The following is an 18,900-nucleotide window of genomic DNA, read 5'->3' as shown; positions in this document are numbered from 1 at the left end:
TTGTATTGCAGCTTTCCCGTGTTTTTCTCCAGCTGCAGCTTCCCTGATAACCTGTACCTGCTTTTTTTTTTCTAGGGCAGCGACAGAGAGCCTTTATAAAGCCAAAATATACACCAAAAGCCAGAGTATTTACAGAGAGACGCCTAGTTTGCAAGAAAATGCTAAGTTTTTGCCAAACACCTAGGTAACTTTCACAACGAGACCACGGTAGCTTTAAGACTTCCATACAGCCTTTCCACCACAATTTTCCCTCCTTCCGAAGCCCGCTTTAGGGTCCAGGGCACCATAAACCATCCCTGAATTCAGCTCATCCTCCGTTCCGCTGAGAAAGCGCCCTTTAAGAGCTCCTGGGTCCGCTGGATCACATGCCCCTCTTCCTATCAATTAGTCACTCTTTAACAGCTTTGCAGCCCTTTGACCGACGAGCTCCACGAACTGGCAAAATCACAACTCCGAGCTGGAGACGGGAGGCGAAGCCGAGTCCCTCCTCAGCCCCGTCCTGCTCCTCTCCTCCTCCCCGCTGCCATGATAGCTCCCTCCCCACCGCACACCCCCCGCTCCGCTGAGCGGCCCACCGTCCGCTCGCCCCGCCATCGCCCACCCCGGGGAAGGGGAGGGGAAAGGGGGGGGCCCGCAACAAACACCGCCTCCCCACCTCCTCCTCCTCACGGCAGCTCCCCCCCCCCCCCCACCCCGCCCCGGCGGGGCCCCGCGGGCGGCGGGACGGGCCTGCCGCCCCCCGAGGCGGCTCAGGGCGGGGGGAAGGCGGCCGGCCCGGCTCGGAGCGCGGCCCCTCAGCGCCAGCGGCCTCCCGAGGCTCCCCTCAGGCGCTCAGCCTCGGCGGGGCGGGCGGCCTCCCGCCCTTCCCCTCAGCCGCCTCAGGGCCGGCGGCCTCTCGCCGCTCCCCTCCGCCGCCGCCGCCTCCCCGAGGCCCCGCCGCCCCTCAGGGCCCCCCGCAGCCCCGCTCAGGGCCGGTCCCCCGCACCAGTTGGTCATGTCGAGGAAGAAGGCGCAGCCGGCGGGGCTGAGCTGGAAGCCGAGGAGCCGCTGGAACTCGCCGATCAGCACGTCCTTGTCGGTGGTGCCCAGGCAGCTGAACTTCTGCATCAGCTCCGCGTCCAGATCCACGTCCATGCCCTCCATGGCGCTCAGCGGGCCCCGCCGCCCCGGGGCCGCCCCGCTGCCGCCGCCGCCGCCTCAGCGCCGCATGGGGGCGAGGGGGGAGCGCGGGCACGGCGGGGGGCGGGGGGGAGGGGAGGGGGCGCGGGCGACGCCAGCCGCTGCCGGCACTGCGCAAGCGCCGCCCCGCCTCGCGCGAGGGGGCACGCGGCCCGTGACGCCACCGCGCCGGGCGCCGCGGCGTCACCCCACGCACGGCGTGAGGCGGGAAAAACAGGAGGGGGCGGAGCGTCGGCGGTCCGGCCCGCCCCCGGCGGACGGAGAGCGGCGAGGGGGTGGGGACTCGTATGCAAATAAATGATTTGCATAGGTGGGCAGGGCCCCGCTGCGCTGAGGGGGCGGTAAATTTGCATAAGCCCCCAGCCGCGCGCTTCCATATATGGAGGCGGCGCGGGCGGTGAGCGCGCGTGTTTATGTATGCAAATGAGGCGCGGGTGGGGTCGCGGCTCTATGCAAACGAGGCGGCGCAAGGCCTGCCGGGTGCTGGCGCAGCTCCGCCGCCTCGGCGGGAGTTTCCCTCCCCCCCAGTGACGCTTTTCCCGCAGTTTTGGGCCCCCCGGGGCGAGGCCCCGCTGCTCCGTGACCGCCGACAGCGGGTGTTGCCCTTGGAGACAACAAATCAGCCCCGGTTCTCGCCCCGCCAGCACCAGGGTGGACACAAGCTCTCAGGCCGTCTGCTAGACGTTATTTTTTTTAATGTCAATAAATGGCTTTTCACGCAAACTCGCTGCGTCATGTCAAGGTTTTCCATCCCCAAGCGCAGTCCCAGCCCTGAGCCGCCCCCCCCCCACCCCCGCTCAGCGGGACCCACCGGGGCCGCGATCCCCGTGCCCGGCTCTGACGTCGGTGGATCAATTGTGGCGTGACCGGAGACGCGATGGCGGGGGCGGCGCCGCGTCTGAGGCGGGAAAAGCGAAGCCGCTCCCCCGCCTCTTTTGCCCCTCGCGGGCCGCCGTCGAGCGCTGAGCCCGCCCTGCGCCGCCGTTGTTGTACGGCAGCCGCCGGGGGTCAAGCGGCGGGAAGTGCCGGTCCGTGAGTGCGTCACTTCCTGGCGGCCCGGCGGTGGGGAGCACCATGCCCAAGTGAGCGCGGCCCCGGGCCGGGGGGGCGGCTGCGGGAGGGGCCTGGGCCTCGGGGGAGCCGCGGGGAGGGGCTGCCCGGGCTGCTCAGGGCTGAGGAAGCGGCAGCAGGAGAGAGGGGGGTGCGGGGGGGGCTGGGGCGCCTCTTCCAGCCTCTTCCTCTGGCTGCCCCCGGGCGCAGCCGGTGCGACGGGTCGTGTTTTAACGCTCACAGTGCGAAGTGATTTCTTAATAACAGGCGCTTTTCCTCTTCAGGTTTTACTGTGATTACTGTGACACGTATCTCACCCATGACTCGGTAAGTACCAAATCTTCTGCATTAATTTGGCCAGCAGGGACAGGGAAGGGATCTCACCCCTGTGCTCGGAACTGGTAAGGCCGCACCTCGATGAGTGGGTTCAGTTTTGGGCTCCTCACTCCAAAAAGGCCATTGAATGACTCGAGCGTGTCCAGAGAAGGGCAACGGAGCTGGTGCAGGGTCTGGAGCACAGGTCTGATGGGGAGCGGCTGAGGGAACTGGGGGGGTTTAGTGTGGAGAAGAGGAGGCTGAGGGGAGACCTCCTGGCCCTCTGCAACTCCCTGAAAGGAGGGTGCAGAGAGGGGGGAGGAGTCTCTTGAGCCAAGGAACCAGCGCCAGGACAAGAGGGAATGGCCTCAAGCTGCGCCAGGGCAGGGTCAGACTGGCTCTTAGGAAGGATTTCTTTGCAGAAGGGGTTGTTGGGCGTTGGAATGGGCTGCCCAGGGCAGGGGGGGAGTCCCCATCCCTGGAGGGGTTGAAGTCAGGTTGACATAGCACTGAGGGATCTGGTGTGGTTGGGAACTGTCAGTGCTGAGTTAACGGTTGGACTAGATGATCTTCAAGGTCCCTTCCAACCTAGATGATTCCGTGATTCTGTGAATTTCTCGGTTGTATCAGGAACGTTAAAACTTGCATAGGCTAAACCCATGTTACTTGAAATATTATGGCATACTTACCTGTCCTCTCCTACTTCTTTGCCAAAAAGAATGAGAGCATCTAGTGTTGAGTAGCATTCAACACTCAAGGGCAGCTGAGGCTCATGTTATGGTGAGTTAGTAGCAGGCAGCAGGCTGGGCGTTTACTTAAACTGGACTTTTAACACTTATAGTTTATATGTAAAGGTTTTGCACATCACCTGTGCTCTGTGCACAGAAACGAGGCTGTTTTATACTGCTAAACTGCATATGTTTAAAATTATGCAATAGTTCCCAGTAAACTTTGGTTTTATGTGATATTATGTAAGTTTTGGGTTTACGTGATCTTTCTCAGCCCTCCGTGAGAAAAACCCACTGCAGTGGCCGAAAACACAAAGAGAATGTGAAAGACTACTATCAAAAATGGATGGAGGAACAAGCTCAGAGCCTGATTGACAAAACAAGTAAGGCTAATCCTTCTGTGACCCTGGATTGCTCTCCTGTTATTTCCCCTGTCTTTCCTCTAGCTGCTTTTCTGTTCTTCCGTGTTGATTCTTCCTCGCTTCCCTGGTGAGTCTTTGCTCTTTGACTCACGGATTAAAACTTCCCTTAGAGTCTGAATCTTGAACTGGTCAGAGTGTGAATGTAAGAGACTGAGGGCTCTGTCCGAGGGGTCGTTGTGAGCAGGCATTGCTTTACTGGGGTCAGGAGGGTTGTGGACACCCGTGCCTTTAGCACTGATAGTAACATCGTACAGGGTCACATAACACATTTTTGCTTTTGGTAGTAGCACATTTATGTAAAGAGCATGAATAAAAAATCCAAAAGATAGGAAAACAGACATAAAAATGTATAGATTTTTGCATTTTTTTTAAAATGCTGTAGTTGTTTGCCCTCAACTCCCTAGGGATATTTTTTTTTTTCCTCTCTCTTGCTGTTAAAGGCTTGAATAAGGTATGAAGTTTTTCCTCTGTCAGTTTGAAGGGTTCTTTTCCTCTCGCTTGTCCTCTGAATAATGATTCTTTTCTCTGTGAAAAGAAATACAAATGCGAGATTAACTTTATGGCAACTTTCTTTAGATCATAGAATATCTCAAGTTGGAAGAGACCCATAAGGATCACTGGCTCCAACTCCCTGCCCCTCGCAGGACTGCTTAAAACTAAGCCCTGTGACTGAGAGTGTCATTCACGCAGTCCTTGAGCTCTGCCAGGCTTGGTGCTGTGACCACTTCCCTGGGGAGCCTGTTCCAGTGACCAGCCTCCCTCCCAGTGAAGAGCCTTTTCCTAATGTCCAGCCTGGACTTCCCCTGACACAGCTTCATTCCATTTTCTTGTGTCCATTTTCCTCGTGATGCTTCCAACTTTCACATCTTTTGCCTTCCTTCTAGTCGATTCCAGTCTTTTGAATTTCTTCTCTTCCCTTTCACATGAGATGTTTTTCATGCTTTTTGTCACCTACCTAAGCCACTGCCTTATTACCATTTTCAGGATGCATGTCTTTACCCAGTGATCCCAGGTGAAAGTCGCAGCTGCAAATCCCGTGATGTATTTTCTCTACCATCCGCCTTCCTGTTAGGTGTGTGAAATTCATCAAGGAGCTCTCTAGTCTCAGCTGGAGTAATTACTGTAATAATTGTCTTCAAGAATATCAGGTCCTTCCGCCAGGACAAGCAGCATAAACCAGGGATTTGTTCCAGAGTTAGAACAACTGAGCGCGCAGCATGACATGAAGTATGCTCTGACCGCGGGGCATGAGAAGGAAGATTGACGCAGGAGCTTCCTCAGCCTAGTAACTGGTTTTTCTCCTGGGATTCTTTCTTTCCCTTTTTTTTTTTCTTTTCCCCCCCAATGTAGCGGCTGCATTTCAGCAAGGAAAAATCCCACCTACACCGTTCTCGGCACCGCCTCCAGCAGGAGCCATGATACCACCTCCTCCCAGCATCCGTAAGTGTGAACTGGACAGTTTTTGAGGGGAATGACTGCCCTCGGCCGTGGTGCATGTTTCTTGGACTTGTAAAGAAAAGTCCTTTTAGCTTGAAATCAAGCAAAGGCGTTTTGAGCTTGTGAATATCAAAATGTAAGAGAAGGCTTCGTAAGAGTGTTTCAGCAATGATCTTAATCTCTAGTTTGTCTTACTTTAGTAATTCTGAGTACATTAATAGAAATGTGTGCCCCCTTATTACTCGTTAGCTGCCATGTAGATAGCTTCATTAAAACTTCCAGCATGGGGTTTTTGGTTTTTTTTAAAAAATAGAATGGGATTGATAACCTCCTTTTGTGCTTCAGCTGGCAAATGGCTGAGATCCCTTTCTGCTTAGAGCCCTGCTGTTGGAAGTGATAGTTATCTGCGTTAGGTATTTAGACTGGATATTAGGAAGTATTTCTTTACAGAACGGGTTGTTAGGTGTTGGAATGGGCTGCCCAGGGAGGTGGTGGAGTCCCCATCCCTGGAGGGGTTTAAGAGTCGGGTCGACATAGCTCTGAGGGATCTGGTGGAGTTGGAAACTGCCAATGCTGGGTTAACGGTTGGACTAGATGATCTTCAAGGTCCTTTCCAACCTAGATGATTCTGTGATTCTGTATGCAAAGTTGGAAATAAGAGCATGTTCTTCCTCAGGTTCACTTTTTGGCACCTGAAGTCAGAGTTGAAACCGAAAATGACGGCAGGCAGTCGTAAACCAATCTTATTACTAAAATTTCCGATAAAGTTTAATAACTGTTGTGCACTGCGCGTTGTCGGTGGGTGTGAAAACAGCCAGATGCATCATAACCAATCTGTGTATGTGTTCAGCTGGCCCCCCGCGGCCTGGCATGATGCCAGCCCCCCATATGGGCGGACCACCAATGATGCCAATGATGGGCCCACCCCCGCCAGGGATGATGCCGGTCGGACCCGGTAAGTCTGGAAACAGGTGAATCTCTGTAACCGTGGAGCTGCATGGTCTGTATTGCAGGGTGCTTGGGCTGTGTTTTCTGTCTCGCTGAGTAAGAGCTGTGAAAGGAGCCCAGTGAAGAATGTGAAGCAGCTGCAGTACTTGGGTGCTGGCTGTAGTGGTGCGCTCTAGCTTACAGCTCAGGTCCCTTCAGACATGGATAGACAGCCCCAAGTGTCAAGCTGTGGAAGTATTTCAGTTTGCATATACTCTGTATGCATGTTTGATCTATTATTCTCTGCATGGTGAGACATAAAACAGTCTTACAACGGCCAGTTAAAGTTCCTTTACTACTTGTTGAGAGTTGCTAGTCCCTCTGTACAACTGAAATTATCGCTCTGGTAAATTGTAGCTTTTCCACCTCTAGTCGTAGCAGTACGATCTAGAATTGTTTAGGAATTCTGTGTTTGTAGTGTTTATGTTTTTGCACAAGCGGTACATTTCAGCACTAGATGAATTTTATTGTTTAAAATGTCTTAAGATAATGTGTTCCAGGGAAATGAGGTGCCTTGAAAAGCTTTTTTCCAGAACTGTAAAGGCAAACTAAAATGTCTTTAATCCATTCCGCTTCTGAGCTTACTGGCATCTGAAGAATTCTCAGAGGATGTCTTACTGAAGCAGTTACTGGAACAAATCTAAAGGAATACGCACATGCGCGCTAAACGTAGTGAAGTGTCTTTGCAATTATCATCTTGCTGGTAGAAACTGTTCTTTAAGTGTCTTTTAAAGGCACAAAATACGTGCATAATCCGCAATACTAGGCAGCGTAGTAGCTGACTGAAAATAAATGGAGAAGTTGGATGGAAACCATTATTTCAGTGCTTTTTTACTAGAGCACCTGCTTTTTTACGGTAATGCTGTTACCCAGCTGTAAGAAGTATACCAGTTTGGGTTTTTTTTTTTAACACACTGGAGGATTTTGCAGCACTTTTTTCCAAATGAACTCTCCAATTCAGTAATTAAGCTGGTGTCTCTTTTGAGTGGTTGAAAATAATTTATCAGTGAATATTGTCAAAAGCGGGCATATAACCCAGGAACTTGGTTCTTCCTCTACTGATTGCTCATATTCTTCAGGGAAATGTCATCCATCTCAGCCAGCTTCCAGACCAGAGCTTATGCCCTTCTAAAACGTGAGGTCCCTGGGGGGTGGGGGACCGAACCTACACGCTGTATTGATGTTGCTACTCCCAAGATCTCTTCTCTGACGTCCCCTCTTTCCCCTCGTAGCCCCAGGGATGAGGCCGCCGATGGGAGGACACATGCCAATGATGCCAGGGCCCCCCATGATGAGACCACCCTCCAGACCCATGATGGTGCCAACCAGGCCGGGAATGACCCGTCCAGACAGATAAAGGTGGAAATGGAGCTACCTTTTCTTTTTCATATTACGATCTTCCGTATGATAAAATGCCATAGTCCTGTGTCCCTAGGATTTTGTATTAAAACAGTGTGTAGAGGAGGTCTGCTGTTACTTCGAACTGCAGACGGTCTGACCTAGATACACACTGGACTGATGCTTTTGTACCTGGTCTGGGGTGGTTTTTGTGGGTTCTCTTTTTATTTGTTTTTTTCCCCCCCCATTGAATCTTACAACAATAAAACATTGATGCTGTTTAACGTACGGAGAATCTGAGCCTCACTCTGTATGTGGCTTTTCTGCCTGGCAGAACGATGTCAGTTTTCTTTGTTCCCTCTCTACCTGTCTTGTACAGAATTTTTCAGGGTGTTTTTTTCTCCTTAGTCCTTAGGTAGTCTCTCTTTTTCATGTCATACCCCTCAGGAGATGTATCACTGTCTGCAGTTTGAATTCTTGTTTCAAAACAAGTATGTGTGTTTTTAATAAAAACCAAAAGACGTGACATCTGAAAAGGCTGCAGTGATATCTCCAGCTGAGGAGACTGCAATGTTAAATGACTTTACTAGCACAAAATAGAATGAATTTAATAAAAGGTTGGATTCTTCACTGAGGGAAACAAAGAGATGCTGTTAAAAGATTACTTCTTATAGTAATTGTGTAGATGCTGCCAAACATATTTCTGCTTTTCTATTGGTACTGAGGCGTTTGTGTGGACCCATTTGATTATGTTAGTGGAGTTGTGTCAGTAGTTACTAATGCTCAGTGCCCTTCTGAGCGTAAAGGGATGTGTTGTTGAAGACATATCCCAGGCACTTTTAGTTTATTAAAAGGATTTTGCTTTTGATGAGCCGTACGTAGTGCAGGTGCACAATTCCAATTGAATTAAAAGAATTTATTCTGTTTGCATAACCGGCTGCTCTGTTGGTTGTCATCCATTTCAGACTGCAGAGCTGTCCAACTCATTCTTGACATATTTGCATATAATAAGAAAGCGTGGGGGTGATTTGCATCTTACAAGAAAGTGTTTGGTTAGCAGAACTGCGAGGGCTCCTTTTCTGAGTGGCTCTCTGCCATGGGCCAGGACAGTCCAATCATTTAGAGATTATATTTTAGGAGGTGGTGTGCTTTCAACACTCTCCTGCAAAAAATGTGTAGTTGAGACATCAAATATTTAATAGCCGTGTTCAACAAACATTCAGGTGAGGCAAAAGTTAGAGGAAGAGTTAAAAGTCTCTCCAATAAACCATACTGGGGAAGATGTCTGCAGTGCTGGGGCAGGACTGGCGCTGAGGTGCTGCAGCACCGGTGCGGGGGATCCTGCTGCTCTCGAGTTCCTGTGCCTGGCAGCGAAGGGGTCGTGGTGCAGCGTCATCTCCCGCCTCAGACACCGTGTGGAGGGCAAGGAGCTGAAATGGTTGTACCAGTGCACATCTTGGAAGGTGAATGCATCTCCCTGATCAATAATCTGAGTGGTTTTCAGCTTTGCGTTGAAGCTGGATTGTTTTTATATCAAATGTACAACACATCATCAGTGCATATTAATGATTTTCTCCTGGGGAAAAAAAAAGAGCTGGGAATTAGTGATGATCAGCACTGGGCTTTGATAAAAGTTCAGGGCTTGTACCCTGCTTGAGTTCCCCCACCTACTGTCAGATTAAAGCAGAATGTAGGTGGCCAAGAAGGCCGATGGCATCCTGGCTTGTATCAGCACTAGTGTGGCCAGCAGGGACAGGGAAGGGATCTGACCCCTGTACTCGGCACTGGTGAGGCCGCCCCTCGATGGCTGGGTTCAGTTTTGGGCCCCTCACTCCAAAAAGGCCATTGAATGACTCGAGCGTGTCCAGAGAAGGGCAACGGAGCTGGTGCAGGGTCTGGAGCACAGGTCTGATGGGGAGCGGCTGAGGGAACTGGGGGGGTTTAGTCTGGAGAAGAGGAGGCTGAGGGGAGACCTCATGGCCCTCTGCAACTCCCTGAAAGGAGGGTGCAGAGAGGGGGGAGGAGTCTCTTGAGCCAAGGACCCAGCGCCAGGACAAGAGGGAATGGCCTCAAGCTGCGCCAGGGCAGGGTCAGACTGGCTCTTAGGAAGGATTTCTTTGCAGAAGGGGTTGTTGGGCGTTGGAATGGGCTGCCCAGGGCAGGGGGGGAGTCCCCATCCCTGGAGGGGTTGAAGAGTCGGGTTGACCCAGCGCTGAGGGATCTGGTGGAGTTGGGAACTGTCAGTGCTGGGTTAACGGTTGGACTAGATGATCTACAAGGTCCTTTCCAACCTGGATGATTCTGTGATTCTGTGATTCTGTACTGGGTGAAGCACGAAGCACGTGGTTTTCCTGTCGTGGAGCTGTTCAAGGCGTGACTGATCCCTGCCGAGGGTGCCCTGTGCTTGCAGAACAGTGGAGCTGTTTATGTGGGGCTCCCTTGGCCGAGCGTGGCCTTGAAAGTAAAACGCTCCCTTGTAATCCCAGCTGAAATCCCCCCCCAGTGTGTGAAACGCTCCAATTCATTGTCCTCCCTCAGAGTCACAATGTGAACATAAACCAAGTCGGACAGAAACCGAAACAAAGATTTTTGTTTTCACAGAATCATCTCGGTTGGAAAGGACCTTGTAGATCATCTAGTCCAACCGTTAACCCAGCACTGACAGATCCCAACTACACCAGATCCCTAATTTTCTGAGCAGCCTCGCTGGTTTTATGTTGGACATTTTATTTTTGCAGTGTGAGCGCCTGTTTTAAAAAAAAACAACTTATTTTTTGGCTGCCCTGGGGTGTTTTTAGGAGGGAGCTGTACGAGGAGGAGGTGTGGAACTAAACTGCTTTGTGTCGGGTGGGTTTTCACCTGCAGCTCCAAGCGAATAATCAACATTTTAATAATCGACATTTTTATAAGTGGCAAAAGCAGGTAATTAAGAGCTGTCCCCGGGTGGGGGTTGTCCCGGGGGGGGGGGGGGGGAGGGGTAGTTGTTGGGGGTGTTGTTCGGGGGGGGGTGTCCCGGGGGTGTGTGTAGTTGTTGGGGGGGTTGTTCGGGGAGGGGTGTCCCGGGGGTCGCGCACACGCGTGGAGCGGGGCGGGGGCCGCCAGGGGGCGCGGCGGGGCGGTGGCGGCGCGCGGGGGCCGGCGGGAGGTGGCGGCGGGGCGGGGCGGGAGGCGGCGGCGCCGCCGCGATGGGGTCCCGCCGCCCGCGGCCCTGAGCCCCGCCGCCCCGCGGCATGGCCGGCATCATCAAGAAGCAGATCCTGAAGCACCTCTCGCGGTGAGGCACCCGCGCCCGGTCCTTCCTCCGCCTTCTCCTCATCCTCACCCCGGGGGGGGGGGCGCTGCGGGTGAGGGAGGGCCCGGGCCTGAGGCGGGGCGGTGGGTGAGGGCCCGGCCACCGAGGGGCTGCCGTGGGGCGCGGGGAGCGGCTGGCAGCCCCGCTGTGGAGCTGCCGGGCCCGAGGGTGGTCTTGGGATCTGGGGGGTGTCTGAGCGCCCGGGGCTGTGGGGCGGCTGAGGGCCGGGGGGGATTTGAGGGCTCGGAGCTGTGGGGCCCGGGGGGGATCTGAGGGCCCGGGGGGTGCGGGCCCAGCCGCCCTCCCCTGAGGGCCGCGCCGTGTGGGGGTCAGGCCCTTCAGACCCCCGGGTTGGTGCTTCCCCCCCACCCCCGAGATGTGCGGGAGCTGCGGTGGAGGTTTCCAGCCCGGCCTGGCTCCCGCCGCTGCCGGTGTCGCCTCGGTGCAGGGAAAGCTGCTCCTGGGGGGCTGCATTTGCTGACCCTTCGCGAGAGCTGTAGGCCTGGGCCGCTTCCCACAGCAGCTCCTGCTCGGCTGGGAGCAGGTGAGCATGAACAGAAGTTCAAGAGACGAGAGGAGAATATAAACAGCAAAAGGTACCGAGTCTGAGGGCAAGAAGGAATGCTGTAATACCTGATAGACCTAGCGCACACTCAGGCACCTGGTCGGCATTTTCGTTGATGTTGTGTCATTTTTAATGAAGTTCATTAAAAGCACTAAAAGGTGAGTTGAAGACCATCATCGGGTGTGTAAGACTGCGAGTCAGTGAGTACAGCTTCGGCTGTGGCTCTGCCGCTGACTTGGGGGTTGACCTTGGGCAAATCGTGGTGCCTCAGTTTCCCTGCTATTTGGAGAGAAAAAAAAAACGAGCTGCACGAGAGCTAGGGGTTCTTGTGTTATCTGATGGCCATGGGCATGTCCTCCCTCTGCGTCGCTGCAAGATTGGAATAATATGAAATACAAAGGTAGCGTGTCTCTGCTGAAGGCACAGTGTTGCACAGTGCTTTTCCTCCCTGTGCTTTATGAGCTGCAGGTGATCAAGTCCTTTCCGTTTTTACTGGTGGAGAAGCTCAGATCCAAAGCGAGGGGCTTACGTGGTGTCCATGCTGGAGCAAGGAGTTAAGACCTGCGAATCCTGGCGCTCTGAGACTTCTCTGGTAGTAAGTCCTGAGTTTCCAGAGCCTCAGAAGAATCCCCACAAACTTTAAGCGAGCAGTCTCCTCAATAAAGTGTCTGTCTGCAGCAGTTCTGAGTCACTAGTTGCTCAATACTCCAGCTTTCTAGGCACTGTACCAAAAAGGAATCTAATAGAGCCTGCTGCTTGATCTGTTCAGTGCACTCATTGAAATGAATTTCTGCTAGACCTGACATCACAAATCTCCCAGCTTTCTGTCTCATTCCACCTCAAATCAGCATGTCACGCTCGTTACGGATTCAGCCTTCTTGTCAGGAGGCACTGAAGTATTTATATCAAGGGGAGGTGGATGAGAGCAGTTATTAATGGAGGCTGAAATAGAGCTGGGTTTTATTCCTAGGTACCACTCCTCCTAGGATGGAAGAGTGTTTGTGTTGTTCTTACGGATAATTCTCTTTATTTAGAGAAGTACACTTTTCTTGCTGGTGCTTTTACTTAATTTTGCTTTTCACTCTCCCTTACCCTGCACTGTTGCAACACGTTCCTGCTCAAAGGGCCCCTGTTTTCCGCTCTGCTCAGGCCTGTTGTTGGTGTTCACCCGTGTCTCCTTTGTGCAGTTCCAGGGAGTCACGCAAAATTCTGCCGCTCTACCTGTTTTCCTACTAACTGGACTTACTCATTTGGGGTAGTTGGTCAGATCCTGCCCCTCTCTTGCATAAGTATTGTGGATGTTTTGCAGAAATGCACTTTGAACACGGTTTAATGTTCTATAAAAAAGATGATTTGGGATTTTCCATTCTCATTTTGTTTCCTCTAAATACCTCAGCTTCATACTCCCTTTGGGTCTTTCAGCTATGCTCATTTGCCCAGGAGAATTTTGCTACTGAATCATTAATCTGGCTTTATTTTCTGCTTTCGATTTGCATATGAAATAATTCCTTGTTCCTCTTTTTATGTCTTCATTCGAAGCCATTTCTGCACAGGTTGTGTTTTTGTTCTTTTTCTATCTGGATATTTGTAAGGAAAGGTCACAAGAGACGGCAAGATCAGGGAAATATGAAAGAGTTATTTCACACCAACTGTTCAGATTAAGTGAATCACATGTCTAATAGGATGACAGTGGTCACTTGCGGTGATCTGTAAAGCTGGGCTTTGCCGTCGGTGACAGAGCCGTGTTATGAATGTCTTTTAGAAGGCTTAGCCTGTGTTGTGCTTTAGCAGCTTAAATTCCTAGAGCAGAAGAGCCTAAAACCTTGCAGTGCTTTCACCATCTGTGCTTTTCACTCTTTTGTCCTATATTTAGCTTGGAAAAGAAAACAGATTAGGTGGTTTCACTTTTTGGTTCTTCTCCACTGGCACATGGCTGCAGTACTGGGGTGGCAGATTCCGCAGGAGGTTGTTTATAACCGAACATCAAATTGTTATAGCTGGGACAAAGCGCTCTCCCTACGAGCTGTCTGAAGCATCAGCTGCTTGCTGGGTGTTTGAACTTGAATCTGGTTTGAACTTGAATGTGGTTTGAACTTGAATCTGGCTTGAACTCCTCCGAGGCTGTACAACAAGAGCAGCACTTTGGTTGTGTTTGTTTACTGGCCTGTAATTATTCATGGCAGTACATCTATTGCTTTAAAACAAAAACAGTGCTTTGCCTTTACCTCTTTCTGGTTTTGTTTGAAAGTAGCCTCTTTTTATTTATTTTTTTTTAAACAGTGCTCAGTGCAGCTGTAGTAGATACTTGATCTCAGAGTATTACAAAGGTGGTATTTATCCCCATTTGGTAAACAGCGAAACTGTGGGAGGCCAAACTTAATATAACACTTCGGGATTTGAGTTCTCAGTGCTGCAGTGGAAATCCTTACCAAAATTATTTTTATTTAATTTTATTAGGAGGCTTTTATCCACTGCTGCATCTGACAACTGCTTTGTGACACTTTCTTTTTTTACATACGTTGAAATGTGTGAGCTTGTGGAGTAATAGGCCATCCAATTGCTCACATTGCCTGGTTTCCAGAGGAAATGCAGTATGTGATCCTTCTGTTTGGAAGAGAAAAATAACAGGTGGAGAAAATAATCAGATAATAGCTTTACTTGCTCCAATTCCAAGGGGCCAATGTGAAAGAGCCACTGAGTCAGAAGCCTTGGAAAGAAATAAAAGCTGTGTCAGCAGAGGAGCTGGGGTGGGGTTCTGGGAGCAGGTTTGGATGCAGGGGAAGGAGACCACGAGTGTCTCTAGCTTTGACAGGAGCCCTGGAGAACTGCAGCTGAGGAGAAACTTCAGGAATCTCTGAAAGTAGGGTGAGAAGGAAGCAGAGGAGAAATAAGAGAGAAAACTTGGCTGAGGTAACACCAGCACTAACGCTGAGAAAATACAGATTAAAAACCAGCACGGGGAACGAGACCTGTTTATAGAGGGAAGAGTGTGGGGCTTGAGCCAGTTGATAACAAATGTGCACGACAGAAATACAGGCGATACTGGGCTTTGTCTTTGCTAGAGCTGTGCTTGCAAACAGGGCCTGATGTGTGCTGAGGCCTTTTACTCCTGCATTTATGAAGTGCTTGAGTGCCACTGGGGTTTTTGCTCTCTTTTATTCCCAGTCTATTACACAGGGTTACCAGACACGTAGGATCTCAGCTGCTGTTTCTTGTGTTGGTTGGGACAGTATCTGCAAGGTGCTGTGTTGCTGTGGAGCAAGACTGGGAACTGTGGAAGGGAGCAAGACAGTGTTTGTAGCAAGGTTTTCTGTGTCATTTTATACTTTCCTTTTCTTCTGTTGGTTGGTTTGTTTCCTCCTTTCCTGGGTTTTGGAGGTTGCTGAGTGACAGGCAATGTTTTGGACAGTACAACCTTTCCAATGAAGGCTGAAACCAAATTACCTTTGGCAGGTGCGAGGCTGCACAGCCAGGTTTATCGATCATACCATCAGTTGTCACTTCTTCTCCATCCCGATGTCACACGGAGGAAGACAAGACATGAAGTTGGCAGAACTGTCTTTCACAGCACAGTATGGGAGCCACGTTTTTGGATGAATAAGATGGGCTTTAGAAACAGAATTTTAAAAAAATTCTAGAAAACAAAGCAGTTGAGTAGCATGTGCAGGATTTAATACTTTGATGCTTATAGATGTAGGTCAAGTGCACAGCCAGAAGAAACAGCATCACGTAACTCCTCATAAGTTGTACTGGACCTTAGAGGCTTTCTTCTCAGTTCCCAGTGGTTTAGGCCATGTATCCCTTTTTTCCAGACAAGATTGCCTTGACTCCTCCCATCTTTCACTGGCAATTGCACCTAGTCCTTGCAACGGATAAAACCACTGCTAGTACGTAAGTGAAAATATCAGGAAAACCTATAATGTATCTTTAGTTTCTTCTAGATCGATTTAGCAGTCCGGAACACGTGGGTGTCACAGAGTGTGCCGAGCTAGGAATGCAGAGGCTTGTGTGGGCTGGTATTTCATAACTTGGATGTAAGAATCTCGGAATCTTCCTGGCCCTAAAAATGCATTTGGTATCACCCCTTCAGGCAGTTGTGCTACTTCTGTACCACACGCAAAGTATCCTGGGCTGCATCAGAAGTGTGGCCAGCAGGTCGGGGGGGGGGGGGGAGGGGGGGGATTCTCCCCCTCTGCTCCACTTTTGAGAGACCGCCCCCCCTGCAGTGCTGTGTCCAGCTCTGGGGGCACCAACATCAGAAGGACACGGACCTGCTCAAGTGGGTCCAGAGGAGGTCACGAAGATGATCAGGGGGCTGGAGCACCCCCCTGTGAGGACAGGCTGAGAGAGTTGGGGGGGTTCAGCTGGAGAAGAGAAGGCTCCGGGGAGACCTTAGAGCGGCCTCCCAGGACTGAAAGGGGCTACAGGAAAGGGGGGAGGGACTCTTGATCAGGGGTGAAGGGATAGGATGAGGGGTAATGGTTTTAAACTGTCAGAGGGAAGATTTAGATTAGATATAAGGAAGAAATTCTCTCCAGTGAGGGTGGTGAGGCCCTGGCACAGGTTGCCTGGAGAAGCTGTGGCTGCCCCCTCCCTGGAAGGGTTCAAGGCCAGGTTGGACGGGGCTTTGGGCAACCTGGGCTAGTGGAAGGTGTCCCTGCCTGTGGCAGGGGGGTGGACTAGGTGGTAAAGTTTCTTCCACCCCAAACCATTCTGTGATTCTGTGAATTCAGGGCTGGCTCTAAGACCCAGAACTGCTCTCTGCCCTGTGAGCCCTGCCTGTTCTGTAGCATTACTGGATTAGCTTGCAGTCTGTCTTGGAGCTGTTTGTGCCTCCATGCTCGAAAGTGTGTGATCTCCTTGCCTGCCCTCTATCCGCCCCCACCATCAAAGACATGCTCTCAGGCTAAGACGGGACAAAGAAGGGCCGTTGCAGCCGATGGTCATCCTGCTGTTTGGTGGTACTAGACTCTCTGAAGTCAGGATGACAGAAGTGAGATGTGTTATCCTGAGGGGACCCATCCTTCTCCTCAGAAAAGATGGGTACAAGAGACAGAAGTGTGGTTCTTCAGCTAATAAAATGGGATTTGGTCTCTGCCATTCAGGAATTGTTGAGATGGGCTCTGTGGCTTGCACTGAGCAGAAGGTCAGATCACATTATGAGATACACGTCGTTTGCCCGATACAGAGGGGTGGGAAATTCCCTAAGTCCAAAGAGCACTTTTTTCCTCCCTCAGTGCTTAGATTTCTTGTCTAAATGCTGCAAACTGGAAATTGCTATAAGAAAATACAGTCTGAATTCTCTGATCTGTTTATTTCTCACTTGTCCTCAAGTGTTTTGCAGCATCGCTGCGTGCTTGAACACTGAGATGCAGCTGTGCCCTTGCAGTGACAGTCAAAGTGATGGTACATTCAGTGAGTAAAAAGTGTTGGAAACCCTCTGAAAGATCGACCGTCAGTATAAGGTGTGTGCTTACCACCTAACCCTTCGGATTTCTCCCAGTTTCCTGACCTTGATTCAAAGCTAATTGGAAAAAATTTCAAGAGCATGGTGGGTAGGGAGGAAAGCAAGAAAATTGCATCTGGGAATGGCCTGATGAAGCTACAGAATCGTGGAGTGATTTTAGGTAGAAGGGACCTCTGGAGAACCTTTGTCTGGGACAGAGTCTCTTTGCTAGAATTGAGACCAAGACTGCAGTTTTGGCTTTACCTGCCTTAATATCCTCCTTCAGTGATCAGGGAAACTTCTACTGCTAAAGACGATAATTTGCCTAAAGTAACTGTTGCAGCTATGGGAAATATGTGAAACCACAAAGCTGCTAGCAGTTAAAAATTCATGATAAAAAAGCCATTACTTCTCCATCTGCAGAGTATTCTGTTCCTGCTTTTCAGCATTCTCTTCAGCCAGGTAATAGTTTCTATGGTGCCCCAGTGCCAAAAAAGTTGGAATCCAAAGCTTGAAGGCTTGAAGAAGAAATCTGGTAGCTAAAGCCCAGAATAACCCCCTCCTGCAGCCAGCACTTGGACAAACAACGGCAGAGAATAGCAGAGGAGGGATGTGGTGGTGTTCTCACCTGCAAGGGGCTTGCGTGCGTTTTGGCATGGCTGAGGAGGGCTTGAGCAACACAAGTAGGTTACAGAGAGCAGGTAACCCCGGTGTGGATAGCCTCCCTGTATACATCTTGATCTTCGTGTGGCTGAGAGCAGCAGGACATGTGTCTCAGAAGGTGGGAGGGTTTGGGGACTGATGGCAGATGCCTGCAGCTCCCCTACCGTGGGGCTGTGTTGGGCAGGACGTGTGGTCGGGTCTGGAGGGCAGTTGGCAGTGTGGTGCTTCATGTGGCTGTGGGGAAGTTGCTTAATCACTTGGTGTCATAGTTTCCCCGGTGGTTAAGTAGAGATAATACTAACGAGCCAGTTCGTACATTGCTCTGAAAATAGCCCTGGGAACACAGGCAAATAGAAGTAGTTTGGGGAATGGCGTGGAAACAGTATGTAGCAAGAAACTCTGAGCCAGTTTATATAAGAAAGAAGCTTTGTCATGTCTCCGTCCCAGCAGTGGCTGCTGTTTTACAGGCAGCCAGGCAGAGCTTCTGAGGTACTGAGCATTGAACCACCAGTAATAACTTTGTCTCTTAAGTTCTTACATGCTGTGTCTACCAAAGCATTTAAGGTTGGATACAAACCCTTTAATGTCGTACGTCAGAAATGTCTTATTTCATTAGTACATTTTGATGGCCTTTTTACTTTTTTAAAATTAGTGTTGAGGAATTCTTGATGGAAAGACTGAACACCAGGTCGTTATGGAGTAAAGTAATAAACAGCTACCACTCCTTTGTTCAAGACAGGAGTGGGGAGAGAGTGCGCACGTAACAGGACGTGGCATTTTCCTTTCACAGAGTAATCTCTCAAATCAGAGTTGCTATGCTGCAGTTTACCAGAAGAACCAGATCGTCAGTTTTACAAAGTGTGTGTCAGCTGCTCGATGCAAGGTGTTTTCAGCCACTTCCACTCGGCTCGAGAGAGAAGTGTGTGCCATTTCTGGAATGCTAAATAGACTCTCGTTGCAGCAAAAATAAATTGCACTTCAGTAGCTCAGGAGGGAAATGTGGCTGGATATATCCTCACATCAGCTGCTGGGTCAGGAAAAGGGGCTGTTAAATGTGACTCTTCTCCCCTCATCTTATTTCTCCTAGACTCCTTAAGCTCTTGCCTCCTCTGCAGCTGCTTGCTTGAGTCTGAATTATGTAGTAACCTGTTATTTTCTGCAGGTTGAAAACAAAAATGCAGATTGGATTGCTGGGCAAACAATTGCTTAAAATCTGAGCACTGGGGCTTCTGACTAGTGCACTTACATGTTTCTTCCTAGTTTTGTTTCGCGTGTTATTATTTGCTTGAGGTTTAGTCTTGGGAAATTCCCTGGCAGCTGACAGGGGTTTGCGTTCCAGATTTCGGAGGATGGGGCAGCTGGCATTTAAACTCTACTGAGCTCCCAGCCGATGAACTAGAAATAGCAAAACAGTTCCTCAGTGAGGTGGAGTTCAACCCCTGCCAAAACCCCAGCCTTTCTTCCTTTCAGATTAGTTT

General features: G+C 50.6%; 3 protein-coding genes across 6 annotated transcripts in view; 2 read left to right on the top strand and 1 right to left on the bottom strand.

Moving 5' to 3' along the window:
* ILRUN (inflammation and lipid regulator with UBA-like and NBR1-like domains) overlaps positions 1 to 1,290 on the bottom strand; it is a 32,854-nt gene extending 31,564 nt beyond the window's left edge. Inside the window, exon 1 of the mRNA XM_074850255.1 lies at positions 986 to 1,290. Coding sequence (XP_074706356.1) covers positions 986 to 1,143 — 158 coding nt within the window. The 5' untranslated portion in view covers positions 1,144 to 1,290. The remainder of the gene's footprint in view (positions 1 to 985) is intronic.
* Positions 1,291 to 2,032: 742 nt separating this feature from the next.
* SNRPC (small nuclear ribonucleoprotein polypeptide C) lies at positions 2,033 to 7,744 on the top strand. Of its 2 annotated transcripts, none has more exons than XM_074850256.1 (6): positions 2,033 to 2,261; positions 2,514 to 2,556; positions 3,547 to 3,655; positions 5,042 to 5,134; positions 5,982 to 6,086; positions 7,351 to 7,744. In XM_074850256.1, the coding sequence occupies exons 1-6, from the start codon at positions 2,254 to 2,256 to the stop codon at positions 7,473 to 7,475; spliced, it is 483 nt and encodes a 160-aa protein (XP_074706357.1). In that variant the 5' UTR covers positions 2,033 to 2,253; the 3' UTR covers positions 7,476 to 7,744. The 2 variants fall into 2 exon arrangements, with proteins under 2 accessions (XP_074706357.1, XP_074706358.1); XM_074850257.1 differs by having other exon boundaries at positions 2,044 to 2,261; positions 5,045 to 5,134.
* A 2,863-nt stretch (positions 7,745 to 10,607) lies between these two features.
* The window catches only part of BLTP3A (bridge-like lipid transfer protein family member 3A), a 36,055-nt gene continuing 27,762 nt past the window's right edge, over positions 10,608 to 18,900 (top strand). For 2 of the 3 annotated variants that reach the window (XM_074850553.1, XM_074850556.1), the window contains exon 1: positions 10,608 to 10,730. In XM_074850553.1, coding sequence (XP_074706654.1) covers positions 10,687 to 10,730 — 44 coding nt within the window. In that variant the 5' untranslated portion in view covers positions 10,608 to 10,686. Of the gene's footprint in view, positions 10,731 to 11,781; positions 11,909 to 18,900 lie in introns of those variants that run through there. The other variant, XM_074850555.1, reaches the window with a different exon arrangement.

This window comes from Strix aluco, chromosome 25, assembly GCF_031877795.1.
Source record: "Strix aluco isolate bStrAlu1 chromosome 25, bStrAlu1.hap1, whole genome shotgun sequence".
In the NCBI taxonomy this organism is placed as follows: Eukaryota; Metazoa; Chordata; class Aves; order Strigiformes; family Strigidae; genus Strix; species Strix aluco.
Note: the sequence above shows the minus strand (reverse complement) of the source record. Positions and strands in the feature narration are given on the sequence as shown.